The sequence below is a fragment of the Pantherophis guttatus genome, chromosome 1, assembly GCF_059756535.1.
Source record: "Pantherophis guttatus breed Tessera chromosome 1, ASM5975653v1, whole genome shotgun sequence".
Lineage (NCBI taxonomy): Eukaryota > Metazoa > Chordata > Lepidosauria > Squamata > Colubridae > Pantherophis > Pantherophis guttatus.
The window spans coordinates 300,249,434-300,267,697 of NC_142063.1; the positions used below are offsets into that span (position 1 = coordinate 300,249,434).

General features: G+C 35.8%; 1 protein-coding gene across 1 annotated transcript; it reads left to right on the forward strand.

Moving 5' to 3' along the window:
• The first annotated feature begins 619 nt into the window (after positions 1 to 619).
• On the forward strand, positions 620 to 16,948 carry NEK2 (NIMA related kinase 2). Its single transcript, XM_034427767.3, has 9 exons — positions 620 to 819; positions 3,680 to 3,897; positions 6,186 to 6,426; positions 7,704 to 7,786; positions 7,974 to 8,100; positions 8,416 to 8,635; positions 9,879 to 9,933; positions 10,288 to 10,358; positions 15,369 to 16,948. Exons 1-9 carry the CDS (start codon positions 724 to 726, stop codon positions 15,593 to 15,595), a joined length of 1,338 nt encoding a protein of 445 aa, XP_034283658.1. The 5' UTR covers positions 620 to 723; the 3' UTR covers positions 15,596 to 16,948.
• The last annotated feature ends 1,316 nt before the right edge of the window (positions 16,949 to 18,264 follow it).

The following is an 18,264-nucleotide window of genomic DNA, read 5'->3' on the forward strand; positions in this document are numbered from 1 at the left end:
TTTACGAAGGAGAGAAAACTAACCTTTCTGTCCATGTAACCTTTTTTTTTAAAAAATTTGATTTATATGCCGTCCTTCTCCGGAGACTCAGGGCGGCTTACAATGTGCTAAGCAATAGCCTTCATCCTTTTGTATATTTATACAAAGTCAGCTTATTGCCCCCACAACTGGGTCCTCAATTTACCTACCTTAGAAAGGATAGAAGGCTGAGTCAACCTTGAGCCTGGCGAGATTCGAACCTGCAGTAGTTGCAGGCAGCTGGTCTTAATAACAGGGTGCTTTAGACCACTGTATTACCAAGGCTCTTTATATGCCAAATGATTAGGAAATACGGAAATGAAAGCGATGATAGTTTGTTTGAAATAAAAAACCTGGTTCCCGACCGACACTTTAGGATGCTTTTCGGAAAGCAGACCACCATCAAAGCATCAGGTTAAAATAGGGGCGGAGCTTGGAGAGCCAATCCAGACGAACTCTATCCGCTTCTCGCGCCGCCCTGAAGCGCCACTAATTGTGGTCGCCTAGCAACTGCCGAAGCAACCGTTGCGCGGCGCGTCCCGCACGTAGCCACAGGAGCCAATCGAAAACCGGACGGCGAGGTTTTGGGCGGAGCCGCGAAGCCAGGCCAATCAGCGGCAGGCGCGGCGCGTTTTAAACATCTTCCGTGGCGAAACGGCGTGTTTACTGTTGAGGGGGGTCCGTCGGATATCGGAAGAGGCGAGGATGCCGAGCCGCCCCGAGGATTACGAAGTGCTCTTCACTATTGGTGCCGGTTCGTACGGCAGATGCCAGAAGGTGCGGCGGAAGGCGGACGGCAAGGTGAGTGGAGGAACCCTCGGGCAACGGTCCCCTGGCACTTGGCGTTGCTTGGCCGCATGCCGGGTACACCTAAGCTCCGCGGAGCCTCTTTTTCCGCCCCTCCTGCGCGGGGATCCCAACGGGCTGGTTCCATGAAGCCTGAAGAGTTATGGAGTGGGGTGTGTGTGTCGGGCGCTGCATTTGTTGTTACCTTAGGCAAGATCTTTTAGTCCAGGGGTCTCCAACCGTGGCCACTTTAAGACTTGTGGACTTCAACTCCCAGAATTCCTCAGCCAGCAAAGCTGGCTGAGGAATTCTGGGAGTTGAAGTCCACAAGTCTTAAAGTGGCCACGGTTGGAGACCCTTGTAATCTAGTCCATGTTGCAAAATTGCACCATATGCGAAACTATAAGTTATTACCAGTTCACACAGTATTCTAGGCCAAAATATAATTGGCTAGTTTGTGTTTCAATGTATTACACCAACAACCACTAGGGGAGAAGTTGAGACAGCCAGAAAACCCCCACCTCGCTAGTCCTACGTAGTTCCTCATGTGGTTTTAGTTGCTCACCTGGAAAAGCCTTGCAGCTCACAAAGTGAAACCGTTTTGAAGTTGGCCTTGTACAAAGAAAAGACCAACTCCCAATTTTTTTCCGGAAAGTGATTTTGATTTATTTTTAAATTAATAATATGGCAATGTATAGGTAGGTAGTTTCTTTTTTTAATCACACACATTAAATCGACTTGAATTCTGGGTTCTAATGCTTTTGATCTGGGATACATATTCTGAAGTTCTAAAGTCACATGCACTTCCCAGAAGCTATCCTTAAATGTACCCATGGAGTTCCTTTGATAATTACAATTAAATTGGATTTTTTAAAAAATATATTTTCATGGGCCTGAATATCTGTGCTAAGAAAATATCTTCTATATTAGTCTGGCCATACTCATAATTAAAAGTTGGATTTTACTCTACACAGCAAATGTGTTTTATATAATAAGAATATGCTCTTGTGACTAGCAAGCTTTGCCTTAATAATTCTGCAATAAATAATAAAAATAAATCTGATGGCCTTCCAGAAGATATTTAATCTGTAATCTGTATTTAAAATATTTACAGTCTAGAGATTGACCTTTAATGTTGTACACTCTCTGGAATGTGATTTGGGCAGCCATATAAATCTATTTAGTAAATCTATTTAGTGCATTTATTTCAATAGGTAACCATTGCCCTGTTGTGTTATCATTTTGGAGATAATTTTTTACCTAAGCAGAGAAACAGAGTGGCCAAAGGCAGATAAAAAAGCAATGGGAGTAGAAATGTTTTTCAATTTCCTGCTGGCTTTTCCATTGAGCATTGAAGAGCCTTGGTGGACTAAAGTGCTGTTAAAGTAGCACTTAGCTGCCAGCTGCCTGCAATTACTGCGAGTTCAAATCTCACCAGGCTCAAGGTTGACTCAGCCTTCCATCCTTCCGAGGTAGGTAAAATGAGGACCCGGATTGTGGGGGCAATAAGCTGACTTTGTATAAAAAAGAACATTGCTTAAGAGGAGCCAAAAGCCCTACTAAGCAGGTATATACAAAAGTATGAAGGCTATTGCTTAACGCATTGTAAGCCGCCCTGAGTCTCCGGAGAAGGGCAGCATATAAATCGAACCAATGAAATAAATCCTGGTAGGAGCATTGGATATAGAAGATTATGTGATCGCAGCAGTAGCCAACAATGTTGAGGCAGCCACAACTTCCCTAAATTTCATTCCTGTGGGAGTCATGGGGTCTGGATTTTAAATGCATTCTTTAAATTAGCCTGTTTGAGGTACCTTGGTTCAAAAATTGCTACCCTGTGGTACACTGTTTTGCCAAGTTAAAGTTAATGATAACAAGAGTTTTAGTAGTATAAAGATGCTGTCGGGGAGTCGTTGCTATGTGAAGATTTTATGAAATGTTAGTTTTATGCAATATTTGGATGGTTTTGGTTATTTATAAAGCAGTAAATCTGGGGAAAGCAACAGTACGGAAATATAATAAACTAAATCTTAGGATCATGTTTTAAAAGGTGACCCAATGTACCCCTTATCTACCTGCTCTTAGGAATAGGATGACTTTCACAGCCTTCCTAAAAGTTAATAGTATAGTTATTATGGGTATTATGCATCTGTTTACTTAAAAGCTTGATTTTATTTATGAATTTTCACCCAACAGTCTTTTAATGCCCCCCCTCCAATTATTCAATGTAATATTTGAGGATAGATCTGTTAAGGTCTCTTTGTTCATTGACTTGTCCCAACTTGACAACTTGTCCCAAATTGTTCAGAAAACATGTTTTGGGGAATATACTTTAAAAAATGTTGCTATGAAAACTCAGTCCTTTGGGATCGTTTGTTTCTACTTGGATGTTTGTGGTACAAACAAGAGTAGGTTATTTGTGACTAGTTTGGGTAATTATATGTTTTTAAACCCTTACTAAGGTTTTTGTTCTCCTTAATTGCATAGTTTCAATGGGATATAGTGGAGGGCCTTGCTATCTGCTGCTTCTTGGATCATTATGGCATAAAAGTGTTTGCTATTCCTTATTCCTGATTAGAACTGACAGAATTTACAGCCTCCTGCCAGAGGCAGTATATTCCTATATTTAACAAGGCAAGGCTCTTCAAGAGGAAAAAGCCTGGCTTGTACTCGTAAAATATCAAGTGTATTGCTTGATATTATAAAAATGGAGGGCTAAGATGTTTGTCGCAAGAGAGGCATGAGGTACAGTTTCCTAATTCTTGGCTTAAATTTTTTTTAGGCCATTGGACTTCATTCCAAATGAATGTGCTATTTAATCATTTTATTATATATATTTTCATAGTTTAGAAATGGCTTATTTGTCTTCTCTCAGGTTTTAGTCTGGAAAGAGCTGGACTATGGATCTATGACAGAATCTGAAAAACAAATGCTTGTTTCTGAAGTGAACTTACTCCGTGAACTGAAACATCCAAATATTGTTCATTATTATGATCGTATAATTGACAGGACAAATACAACGCTTTATATTGTGATGGAATACTGTGAAGGTGGAGACTTGGCTACACTGATTGCAAAATGTACAAAAGAAAGGCATGTAAAACCTCTGGATTATTTGGAATGTTATGTTGGTTCTGGAATGTATGTTGGAATTAATCATCACTTAGAGCACTTCTGCATACCAGATTTCTTTCTAACCCTTCTTATTGTAGCATATAGATAGATAGATAGATAGATAGATAGATAGATAGATAGATAGATGATAGATATAGATATATATTTCTTGATTTACGACCACAATTGAACCCAAAATTTGTGTTGCTAATCGAGATATTTGTTAAGTGAGTTTTGTCCCGTTTAATGACCTTTTCTGACACAATTGTTAATCTGTGCAGTTATTAAATTAGTATCACAATTGTAAAGTGAATCTGGCCTCCCCATTGACTTTGCTTGTCAGGAAGTCACAAAAGGGGATCATTTGACCTCGGGACACTGCAACCATCATAAATATGAGTCAGTTGCCAAGCATCTGAATTTTGATCACATGACCACAGGGATGCTGCAACGATCGTAAATATGAAAAATGGTCATAGGTTACTTTTCAGTGCCATTGTAACTTTGAACTGTCATTAAATGAACTGTTGTAAATCAAGGACTACTTGTACTTGAGACTGAGTTGTACTGTTTACTGATCTCTTCCTTGTATCTTCTTTCTTGCAACTCTTCTGTGGTTTATAATAGCCAAAATTAAAATAGCTAACTAGAGTTATCTAGCAATAAACAGGCTTGAATTCCAGTGCAGTTCCCCTTCTCCAATGGCTATTACGGTAGAAAGCAACTGTGTTGAGACTAAAGTTAAGTCCATGGAAAAATGAATGGAGAAGGTCTAATTTTATACCACACAAAAAAAGACACTTTCATCTGGAAGTGCTCTCATTTATTTAAATTATGCATATTGAGAGAAATCAGAAGTTTGAGACAACTTTCATGACAGAATACACATACTTGTGGTAGAGTCATTATTTTTAAATTCATGCCCTTGTACTTGGTCTGATTATTTTTTATAATACAGCAGGGTATGTTCAAATTCAAGTACTAGTTCCCAAAATGTTTGGCTTATAAAGTAATTTATAAGCTAAGCATTTATTTCTGTTGTTTTCTATTTAAAATATTTTACCCAATTCTTTGCCCCTACTATATTTTAACCTCAGACTTTAAATTTACACATAGGTTAATAGAGGATGCAAAACAAAACTTGAATACAAGTTTGTATTTACAAATATATATATATATATATATAATATATTAACCAGTGAGCAATGATAATTGGCTCTATTATGGGAGATATCTGTTCAATGTTGTAAAGTAAAATATGATAACTTGAAATCCTTTTGACCTTGCATCTTTCCTTTAAATCTGAACTAGTGTAGATAATGTTGAAAATCATCAGCATAATCTTCAAACAACAATCCCAAAAAAGGGGCAGTGAGGATACATAATAGAGTGATGGACAGAGTAGATCAAAGATTGTTAATAATCCAGAATTTTGTATGCTGGGGCAAATTGCCTGGTCCTCCAGCAAATAGGACTCCAAGAAACCTCTTTGTGTGAAAGTTGAAAACGGTAAAAATGATCCTTCCTCAAACTTAAGAGGCAATTATTTTCTTTCCAAACTCTTCTGTTTAAAAGACAGTTCCAAACAGTCAGATTAAGTTTATACTCACATTTCTGGGAAAAACAACTCTACAACTGAGAAAACAGTCTGTTTCTTTAATTTGAGTGGGGATTTTTCCTCCTTTGCAAATAGATTTGGATAATAAAATAGATTCTTGTTGTATCTTATCTTACATAAATCTTGCGAACTTTTACCTCTTTGAAGTATTTATAAGAGGTTAGGAAGAGGGAAATGGAATCTCTATTGAACTGTTTAGAGAAGATTAGTAACAAGAATTTATTCTGTCCTTATTTGGTACAAATTAAAAAAAGGGGAAATGAATAAATAATGCAAAATGGGGAAAAGATCAGAATTAGAAGTCAGAATACGAGAGAACAAAAAATCAAGCCAATATTTATTAAAATAATTTTCAATTGCTATCATGTTCATGACTACAAAATGTTAATCACTCTGGTTTATATGTATATAAAAGAGGCTTGTGAGCACCAGAAAAAGAAGTCCTGTGAAACTGTTCCTTATACTGTATTCAGAATGCAAATTCACTGCATTCCCTTAGGATTAGAGAGCCAGTTTTGCCCATTTACAGTTTTTTTTCTAATATAAATTATTCTTAAATCACATTCTACTGTATACAATTTTGACAATTGGTTTAATGAAAAAAGTTTAGTCTAAAAGCACTTAAAACAATCTTTTCCTCTTTCAAAAGACATTATCTGGATGAAGCCTTTGTTCTTCGAGTCCTTACTCAATTGACTTTGGCCCTGAAAGAGTGTCACAGGCGGAGTGATGGAGGTCACACTGTGCTTCACCGAGACTTGAAGCCAGCAAATATTTTCCTTGATAGCAAGAAAAATGTGAAGCTTGGTGACTTTGGCCTGGCTAGAATACTTCATCATGATACCAGTTTTGCAAAAACATTTGTTGGTACACCATATTATATGTCTCCAGTAAGTGTCCTTCAAACTTTTTCAGATTAGTTTTGTTCTACTTGAGCATGGTCAATTTATAATCAATCGGCAAACAAAACTAAAGTTGAACATGTACTTTGCCAAGCTATACTAAGTACCTGGTTTTTTTAACAGCCTAAATTAATTGAACTAAAGTGACTTGACATTACACTAGGCTTCTTCCTAATTAAAGTGCCACTGACAGAAGTCTTCCTATCTGTCTCCCTCCCTTTATATGTTCTAAATTTGCCCTGTGAGAAAGAAGGGGAAGGCTTACTGGGCAAGTAGAAGTCTGATTACTGGTTTTGAATATTAGAGAGCCAGTTTGTTCTAGTAGTTAAGGCACCAACCTAGAAAGCAAGAGACTGAATTCAGATCTTGCCGTAGTCATGAAAGCCAGCTGGGTGATCTTGGACCAGTCACACACACACACACACACACTCTCTCTCTCTCTCACAGCCTAACTCACCTCACAAGGTTATTGTGGGGAAAATAGGAGGAGGAAGGTGTTTTGGATATGTTTGCCGCCTTGAGTTATTTGTAAAAATAAAGTGGAATGCAACAGAACAAACAAATTAGGAATTATTTATAATGTGATACTTGTCATATCTGTGTAAATAGTTACAATTTTAAAAGCACATACTTTTTCCATGGATTTTTAAAATATTAAGAAGGCATTGAAAACAATAAATATATTCTATATATGCTTCTGACAATACCCAAAACAACATTAAATGGCATAATTTTAATCGAATGCTTATCTATATAATATATCAAAAAAGAATATTTTTTAAAAAAACACCTACAAAAATATTGTGGGGGAAAAACTTGTTTAGTACCTTTCAAAACTGTTAGGAGAGAAAAATTTAACACCTCCTTGAAAGGTAATGAGTGACTGAAGAGAGTGTTTTCTTGGAATTTCAAATCTGCTTTTGTGTTTTCAGTGCTGGTATAATCCAGGTCTAGGGTTAATATGGTGCTGTTGATGCTGCTTCTACACTTATTAATAAACTGAACCAACACTAACTAACTAATGGAGCATGAAATGGTATCTACATTGAGTCTCATTGTACTTGAAGTATTCCCACAGAAATTTATAGGGCTTAAGTTAATCATTTACTAAGTTTTATTCTTACTGTATAGTTCTGTTTTCCTGATCTAGAACCCTCTCAGATATACTGAGAGGAAAATCTTTGAACTGATTTCTTAGCAAGCAATTTGCCATTTTATTGCCATACAATTATTTGTATTTTAATAACTTTTAATCTCCTTTTTAGGAGCAAATAAATCGCATGTCCTATAATGAAAAATCTGACATCTGGTCTCTAGGCTGTTTGCTATATGAGTTATGTGCACTGTCGTAAGTATTGTACTGCAAATGTTTTAAAGCATATATTTGAGAATAATATTGAGCAGTTGTTCAATATAGCTAGATCCTTGATGTCAAGCAATAGGACTTAATATTTTACAACACAATTCTCTAGAAAGTTTAATAGTGACCATTTTGTAGATTTAAAATTGAAAAGCATGCCATTCACTTTTCCTAGACCTCCATTTACAGCTTTTAATCAGAAAGAGCTAGCGGAAAAGATAAGGGAAGGAAAGTTCAGACGAATCCCATACCGTTATTCGGAACAGCTGAATGAACTCATCACAAAGATGTTAAACCTGAAGGTAAGATGACTTCTGGGGCGGGGGGAAAGACAAGGAGCTGTATTGAAGGAGCTCTATGTGGAAAATTTTCTAGACCTAATGGCCCAGTCCATTTAACTTTTAATTCCCCACCCCTTTGCCCTATCTCACTATCTCTTGAGAAGGAAGTGCATTTGTGTGACTGCTTAGTCTTTAATGTAACTAAGTGCCAATAGTGAAATTAAACCCAGTTGTTAGAGAAAGGTATATACACCTGCCTATACCTATGTAATCTTTCTCTAGCATTTTTAAAAAGAACTTTTTTGTAAACTAAATATGTATTTTTCTGATTTCAAGGATTATTGCCGGCCTTCAGTTGAAGAAATTCTACAGAATCCGTTGATAGTTGATTTGGTATCTGAGGAGCAAGTGAGAATTTTGGAGAGGAAAGGGCGACGATCAGACCAGGATAAAGTAGAAAGAGTCTCAGGAATACCAACTAATGAATTAAAACTGAAAGAACAACAGCTGCAAGAGAAAGAGAAAGCTATAAAGGAAAGGGAACATAGACTAGAACGTAAGCAAATTAATAAAACATGTATGTGGTATTCCATCGCTGGTTGCTATGAGCTTAATCATCACTACAAATGATTCTTTGTCATGCCTAAGGTGAAATAGAGATTTGAACTGAAGGACACAGCGACAGCGACAATAAAATAACATGGAATTTAGGAAACTTATAATTTGACTTCTAATATTCTGAAGTAGTCTACTTGATACTCTTTGACAGCAATCAAATTCTAAACATCCACAATGTTAATTGTAGTCTAAGGATTTAAATGATGACTGAACTATTTAATAAGGTGGTGCATTAAGTCAATAACACAAAGCCGAAATCTACTCTTCCATGAAAATTCATTGAGTGACTCTGGGTCTTTTAGTTCAAAGTGTCTTAGAGCAGGGGTCACCAACCTTTTGGACCACAGGGACCACTAAATTCATAATTTTAAATCCCGCGGACCACTAATATGAATTTAAAAAAAAAGATAAATAGTGTTTAGTGCAATATAAAAATGCAAATAATTTTTCTGCGGACCACTAAAATTTTCTTGTGGACCACCAGTTGGTGACCGCTACCTTAGAGGGCTGTTGTTTATAGAAGAATTGGAGGCTAGCATGCTATGTATAGTGCCTTGAGCAAAGACAACATGTTTTTAACAAATAAGACAATGCAAATTTTACAGATGAACTGTCTTGGGGCATTGCCTCTACTAGTATCTGGATTTCATGAAGTATTTAAATTGCACACAGGTTTTCTCATAGACAGAATAAAGTTATTATAGGTAGTCCTTGACCACTTTTGAGCTCAAAATTTCTGTTGCTAGGTGAAACAGTTTTTAAGTGAATTCTGCCCCATTTTATGACCTAACTTGCCACAGATGTTAAATGAATCACTGCATGGTTAAGTTAGTAACACAGTTGTTAAGTGAATCTGACTTCCCCATTGACTTTGCTAGTTAGAAGGTTGCAAAAGGTGATCACATGATCCTGGAACATTGCAACTGTCATAAATATGAACCAGTGCCAAGTGTCTGAATTTTGATCACAGGATAATGGGGATGCTGCAATGGTTGTGTGAAAAACAGTCATAAGTCACTTTTTTCAGTGCCGTTGTAACTCTAAATAATCACTAAATGAACTCTTGTAAATTGAGACTACCTGTGTTATTAAAATAAGGAAATGTTATGTGTCTCTCTGTCAAATAAAATACCAGTTGTATTAGTTTCAATCTTATAAACATACTTTCCTTTTTATTCTAGAGAGAGAACGAGAATTGTGTGTTCGGGAGAGATTAGCAGAGGACAAATTGTCTAGGTCTGTTCTTAAATGTTTGAAATGTCTTAAATTTGCTACAATAAGGTTTTGTGTGGAATTTATTTATTTATTTATTATTTATTTATTAAATTTATATCCCGCCCTTCTCCCCGAAGGGACTCAGGGCGAATTTAATTCCTGTTATCCTCCATTATGGCCCTTTATGAGAATTCTGGATATTAAAACATGTGCATTTGGATGGAACATAGTGTAGATTGGGAAAGGCTAAAGAGCTAGACATTTGTGATATAACAATGTTTGCTAATCTTCAAAATGCTCTAGATTAATGGGGAAAATCATTTGGAAATCATTGTAATATAAGCTTTGTTTGTTCTAATCAACTTCTTTTTATAGGGCTGAGAATTTGATGAAGAATTACAATTTATTCAAGGACCATAGATTCTTCCTGCCAGCAACTTGCCCAGGTAGGAGAAGATACAGGAAGCTCCTACTGGATTACTAACCAGGGATACAGAAGCTCCCATCATTATCTTTCTTCTATTTCTATGGCTGATATCAGCCTTGTGAGAATCCCAGAATATTATAAAATGCTTTACCGTTGAATTATGTAGAAAAGTGAGATCTCCTATACTGATCACATGGTTCTCTGATTCCTAAAGATCTGAAACTCTAAGCATAGGAAACAATAAAAGATGCTTCAAGAGTTGTGAAATCACGAATTCAGGTTTCAGTAATGTCCCTTCACAAATCATGAGTATACATGATTTAGGATTGTAAGAAGCTTTCCTTATATGGAAAAGTATGACTTCTACTTAACCTTTCAAAATTACTGCGCGTTGTGATTATTTTGTGCATTTGATCAGAAACAAAGTATGTATTCATAAAAGAAACAACCTCTATTTCTATTTTTCTGTGAACCTTGGCTGTTACACCTGGTATATCGTTACTAAGTTTGGGTGACATTGTGTAAATATAGCTATTTAATTCATCCACTCTTTGTTCTTTATTTTTATATGTTTCAGTCTTGACTTTCTTGAACTGTGAAATTAGTCCTTAATAAAATATATTTTACTACTTTGTAAATAAGAAAATGAGATTTCTGTAAAGTAATGAAATATTTCAGTGGTGCTAATTTTAAAAATTAGGTCTTCATTCTTAAAGTCATTAAGTTTTACTATTTATACCTCTATATTCCTGTGTAGCTGATTTCAAAACAATGCACTTTGGCTGGTTTTCAGACTACAAGGAGTTATATTGCAATCTTGGGAATGCTTCTCTACTTGAAAATATGTTTCCCACAAAGTATTTGGGGCTGCCCTTGAAAACCACCACTTTGAGCATATACAGCTTCAAAGCTTGTCTAGCTAATGAAAATTTTTTAAAGAAGGCCATTACAAATAAAAGGCTTAGTTGTCCAGGAGCTAAATACATTCCGTTTTTAAAAATTTGATGTAGAAACTGTTGTCTCTTAAATATCAATTGCCCTTAATTCACTTGAATAATAACAGAACTTGGTGCTGTATTAGAACAACTTTAGAAGAGGGACTATCCTGTTTTCCCACTAAATGAAATTTAAACTAACAATAGCTAACATTAAGCAAGGCCCTTTAAATGTAGTCTCTCCTCACTCCGGTAGGCTTCAACAAATTTATTGCTGGAAAATATAGTTACCTCAAAAATGCTTATTCACTAACAGGGCAGTAATAAAGATAAGTAATGGTTCTGGGTGACATAAATAATGATAGTAATGGCTCCTGTCACTGAGCAATCATTTTTCTTGACAATGTAGCTCGTACATATGGTATCATTTAACTAATTCCACTACAAAAAAAACCCACAACCAAATACATATTGTAAAGTTGTTTGTTTCTTTTAAGAGGCAGGGTTTTTTTTAATCTGCTGTTATTAGGTTTTGATTGAAACTTCAAATAGATTACTTCTATATTAAATTGACATTACTAAAAATATATGAGGAGGCTGTGCTGAATCATTCCAATGACTTCTTTACAGTTTTGTCTCTATAGTTATCAACCAGATGTTTTTGGGTGGCATATTCTATACTTTTATTAATTTATACCTACCCAAGATAATGGAACCTAATTTCTAGTTTCTGTGTGTGCTATACAAAAATTCTTCCTTTTACTTGCACTGAGTGCAAACACTGCTTGAAGCAGAGCTGCAAATATACTCAACTATTCAACTATATAGTAAAGAAAAATCTAAAAAGAAAAGCCAACACTGCTTAATATTGTATTTTGGATGGCATGTATTCTGTAGGCTTTGGTTGTTGTATTCTCTTATAACCACATATATAGTAATTTTTTTTACAACAACTGTTATATTTTTCTATGCTGGCTGATGCAAGAGGCTTTGCTTATATGAACCTGAAGGCTCTTGGTTAGGGACTAAAGAAAGGAACAGATTGAATATAAATGCTACATATTTTAGATACTTTTCTGAAATGACAAAAATTACAAATGCAATAAAATAAGAGTATAGCAAAATTCTGAAAAAATCCATGGATACCACTTCAATTAAATTTTACATTGCCATAATTATTATTTAGAATTATAGAAAGTGTTACTTAACATACAGTAAGTAAGTTTTATTCTACATGGTAAACATCTGTTAGCAGACCTAATCATTGTCAGGGTGGAATCTGTGATGTCTATCTGCTGGATGGATATTTGGATACAATTAATTTTCTCCTTCTCCCTGAATGCCACTAAGATCTTTTCTTTTGAGCAGTAGGATTTGTGCAAATAAACATTTGTTTGCTAAATGTTTCCCTAAATATTAAATAGAATTAAGCTTTAATTCCTCTGTAAAATGTTTAGGTTTTAGAGGAAAATAAAACATTCAGGCAAGAGTCTGAATGCCTGAATCGTTCAGATGATTTGTCCTGTCATTTTGCTAATCTTTAGTTACATCTGCACCCACAGTTCCATCACCTATGTTTAAAGATATTCCTTCATAGTTTTCTCTACTTGACTGATCTTAAATATATATGGAGTACATATCTTGAAGCCAATTGCATCCCCTCATGCTTTGGATATCTAAAACTTACCAAGAAATTGTAATTTTTAACACAATAGGAGAGAAAAACTGTTCTTCCTTGGAATATATTGAACAACTATAGTATAATTATTGTGAATTAAACTTTAATTCTTTGCTGACCCTTAGTTCTAGTTCTGAGATAACCATTCAGAGGCCCTTCATCTGAAAAAAGTTATATGGTCCTGAACTGTCTGAAAGTAGAAACACAGAAGATGCGTCTTGATGGCCTCTTTTTAATACTGGGTACAACATTCTAGTTAAGGCGTGGGCTGAGTAGCATAACAAAATTGCATTCACAGAATACCTAACAATGGTTAGTCATTTTGCAAATCTCAATTTTGTATTCTTTATCTTTTTTTCCCTGATGACTTTGATGAAGAAAGAGAAGAAATGCTAATCAAATCGGTGTACTGTACACAGAACTGAGTAGCATATTAATATGATGGAAGACTAATAAAATTCAGTTTGATCTTGATGGATTAGAAGAATAGGTTGTTAATAACAGAATAAATTTAATAGAGACAAATACATTTTCTTATGAAAACATTAAATGTACATGTATAGGATATGAGTTAGTACAGGTGGGAAATATGGGAAATAAATAAGAGCAGTATAATTCGGGTGCAAATACGTATGAAACTTACAAATAAATATTCAGATGCATGAACAGAAACAATTTCTAAATCTTAGAAAAGCTAATTTTGACTATAATTTGACTATTATATCCAGTTCTGGTTACTACATTTTAAGATGGAATCAAAGAATTGAAAGCATGTTCAAAGAATAACAACCAAGGGTGTTCAGGTTAGGCTTATCATATATGGGCTGCAAAGATCCCAAGGTCCACATGTTTACAGAAGAGAGATCCATAAGATTCTGTGATGCCACACTTAGCAAATCTTGAGAACACAGGAAGTAGCTAGAGAGGGAAAGGAGGAAACAGCTGTTTCAAAAGTGATTTTGGGAGCGGGATGGAAGCAAGAAACTCTACCTCTGTGAGGGTGGCAGGCTTAGAAAATGAGCCAAGTTGAGTTCTGAAAAATATTGCCAGTCAAATAATATAACAATATTAAAGTCTACAGAAGTCCACACAACTTATATTTCATTGGGTTGGATTACTTACTGATGCTTCTTTTGGATTCGAGAATCACTTCTGTCTTGCTCCTCCTTTGTGTTCCCGTGTCCCTACAGCCTTCCATCATCCTCCACTTTCTACTGCTATGTCACTCATTTCTCCCTTCAGATCTGAACCAAATAATTTTCCAAGAAAAAAGATCAGTAGTTTACTGCTCCTTCTCATTATTTATTCAATAGGCGATACCAGCAATAACAGGATGATTGGGAGTAAATGTGTCATTATATATATCCCAAAGGGCTGGTATGATTGAGTACACAGCCTGCTGGACTTATACTAGCAGACCTAAGAAACTATAGTCCATAGTCATCTAGATCAGCAAAAACTAGGCATGCATGACTCCAGTCTCCCTGGATGGATAATTATGGGGAATAAAAGAATTATGGGTATGCACATGCTCTATGTTGTCAAGAAGAAAAAATAAAGTGTAGGCATGTCAATTAAAAATATATTGCAAAAGTTCATGATTTTTAATTATTAAACATTTCAAAATATAAAATACAAATGAAAATAATGGAAAAATGGGTCAGGAAAAATGGGAAACAAAGGTTGTGGGGGAGGAAGGGGGAAAAAAGCATTGATTTCCAACTTGTGGCAAGTACCACTTCATGGATTGAAACACTGATTGTCAGAATAGGCTTCACAGACTGGTACATAATTTCAAGAATATAATAATAGGAAAGATATTAAAAGAATAGCATATTATGAGCATAAGAAGAATCATACATGACAAAGGATGCTCATGCTATTATTGAAGGTGTTACGTGATTATTTTATGCAAAATGATTTTATATAATTCTACCAAGAATTATATATGAATCTTTTTAGCACTGTTGGTTCTTGCCTATATATTATTTTCTTTTTACAAAGGAGCAATAATTATGAAAATAAGAAAGCAAAGCTAAGAAACAAACATAAAAGAAACTGTGATGCTGTTAGTCGTTTGAATATTGTCTAGATATGTTCCAAATGGCTTTCAGAGAAAAATCCTATTCTTCCACAAAAAAACAAAATAAAAAATTGAGCTGGAAGATCTCACCATGGCTTTAGAAACTATTAAAAACTATCTCAAAGTTTCCCCCCCCACAAATACAGTTAGTTATTCCTACTGGATTAAATAACGTGTCTTATCTTTAATATTGCTTGGTATTCCCATTTGCCATACCATATGAATGAATTCTGTGATATGATATTTTATGATACTAGATATGAATTCTAATGTTTTGCAAATTTTAAGTTTAAATGAATACTACAAAAGTATGTTTTTGTTTGTCTTTTTAAGATGAAATGTTACCTGTCCATACAGCAAGAAAAAAGAAAGTCCAGTTTGGTGATGAAAGTAAAGAAAATGCTCAAGATGAGGAAAACTTGGAAAACTTTTCCCAATCAAGAGAAAAAAATTGTAACTTGAAGAAGCGTCTTTATGCTGCAAATCTGCGCGCTCAAGCTCTGTGTGAACTGGAGAAACACTATCAGTTGAAAAGCCGTCAGCTACTGGGAATGCGTTGAAACAGTTCGTTTGTGCCTGTACAGAAGAGTGACATTTCTATGGTGGTTTAAAAGTATATTTTTGTAATAGTTGTGATGAAAAGCTCTGTATAGATAGTTTTAGATGAAAAATAAGCTCTAAAATGTTTTAACCTAATGATTTGTGAGCATTTCTCTTCTTAGGAATTGTGCACTTTTATGCACTCAACGACATCAAGAAATTATTAATACTTTAGCAGAAAAAAAATGGTTTAGAAGATGTTTTAGGATTAAGATTAGAGTAAACTGATATTGCTGCAGTGTATCAAAAGAAAAGAGAATGCTAGAATGGGGGAATCTTTTCTCCTTTCCAAATTTGCTTTTCCATTCTTTTAAGTATTTCCTTTAAGTTTTAGTTTTGATATTTTTATATGTGTAAGTTGCCAGTTGGCTGCATCTGTTTTATCCCCATTAGGCTTTTCAGGGTTGGGATTACTGAAAGCATGGTCTGAAATAATGATAAATTGCTTAAAAGGAAAAAAATATGGTCATCAAAACTTAGAAATATCCAACATTTGGTTGGCAGAATTCTGCATATAAGCAGCTTGCTTTGTTAAAGCCTGATTTGCTTGGAAGGTTTCATCATCAAGTCTGTCAGATGTTATAGACCAGTGATGGGTAACCTTTTTGCCATTGCATGCCGAAAGTAGGGGTCGTGGGGGGGTGTCGTGTGTCTGCGTGCCCACACCCATAATTCAATGCCCCCCCGCACTCCCCCCGCTTTTGGCACATGATGGCAAAAAGGTTACGAGTGGACCCAGTAGGGCCCTTTTTTGCCCTCCCCAGGCTCCAGAGGCTTTCTTGGAGCCTGGGGAGGGCGAAAATGACCTCCTCCACCCCAGAGGCCCTGCAGAGGCTGGAAACGGCCCATTTCCCAACTTCTGGTGGGCCCGGAAGGCCCGAAAATCAGCTGGCTGGTCCGTGCATGCATGCTGGAGCTGAGCTAGGGCAATGCTTGTGTGCCCACAGATATGGCTCCGTGTGCCACCTGTAGTATGCATGCCATAGGATCGCCATCATGGTTATAGACTGTAACTCCTACAAACCCCAAGCAGATGACCAGTAATTGGGGATGTGAGAAACTGTAGTCCCAAGCATTTCAAGATTAACCCTACATATATTAAATGCTGGAAAAAAAAATCTGTTAAAGTCAATGTGAGTTTTACATATGTAAAGGAATTACAGTATATCTCAAGCACGTTTCCATGCAAGTTAGAATGTGGATTTCTTCAGTGGTCAAGATGTACAAATGCTGCAACTTGGGATAGAAAGCATCAGTTAAATAGGCTCTTGTGCCTATTTTTCATAGTGTATAATAAATAATATGAAAGCACATTTGGTCTAAATAGTTTTGTTCTGCAAATCTAAATGTCTGATCACTAATATCTTCAAATTTTGCTAGGGTTTTTTTTTTTTTTTTACTGTCCTAAATATGGTGCCCCTGTCCTATCCCTGTCATGAGTCAACTGAGTTCTTGAAGTCAGGACTGACTCATGGCTGTGTTTCAAGCGACTGTTTCTAGGAAACAGAATGTTGTTATTTTTGACGCGGGAGATGTTCTTGTGACACAGAAAATTGTGTCTGTAAGAAATATCTGTGTTCTTCATTAGATAAAACTGAGTTAACTTTCATGTCCTTTGCAACCTGAACCAAAGCTGTGATTTCGTTATGCAAAAATCAACCATGAGGTGGCAACAGAGATACAGTTTTTTTTGCATCCCAGATTTGTCAGCCTAACTGCCATCTAGAACATGGGAATAAATGCACTTTGGGTCAAGATGTAAACTGTTGCTTAGAAATATTTCAGCCCTATGCTCAAATTAATTTTTAATTTTTTTTGAACAGCTGACCTTTATGCTGCACTATATGCTGTTTTTGAAATTTCCCTTAGCAAAACGAGAACAGTTCCACTAATGAGTCATTGTTTCCAGTAATTACAACGAGTGAAGTCAGTGTTGGGAAATGGACTGTGTCTTCTCTTTCTTAATTCCATGAAACTACATAGTATGCCTATTTCAGGGCATTTGTAATTATAAAAATGAAACAAAACATACTGTATAACACAAAGACTGTTTATATTTCTCATAATGGTAGTATTAATTTATTCTTTTCATTTATGTTTATTTTTTTCATGGAGTAACGCAGGAGTGTCAAACTCGCATCATCACGTCGTCATCACATGATGTATTCTCCCTTCGCTAAACCAGGGGTGGGCGTGGCCAGCGTGTGACACAACTGATCTGTGGGCCACATGTTTGACACCACTGGAGTAATGGGATCATAGATCTCGCTACTGACATACTATAGTATCCAACTTCAAAACTGCTCTCAGCCAACTCTTTATTGGGCTTATATATCTGTACAGTCAAAAAAGTTAGTTGTCAGACATTTCCTCCCTCCCTCCCTTTATAAAATACATATAATGTATTAATACCCAGGAATAAATTAGCCACCTTTAGTATGGACATTACTTGAGAAGTATTTGCTTTTGACTTGTGCTTTCTCTTAATAACGCTAGAGACTGACATGCTTACTTACAAATTAGAAACCAATGTCTGTGAATTCTAAATAAATTTCAGCATGGTTTAATTTTTTTTTTATTTTTTCAATACTTTTATACATCTGAAGTAGCCTGAAAATATTAACAAGCA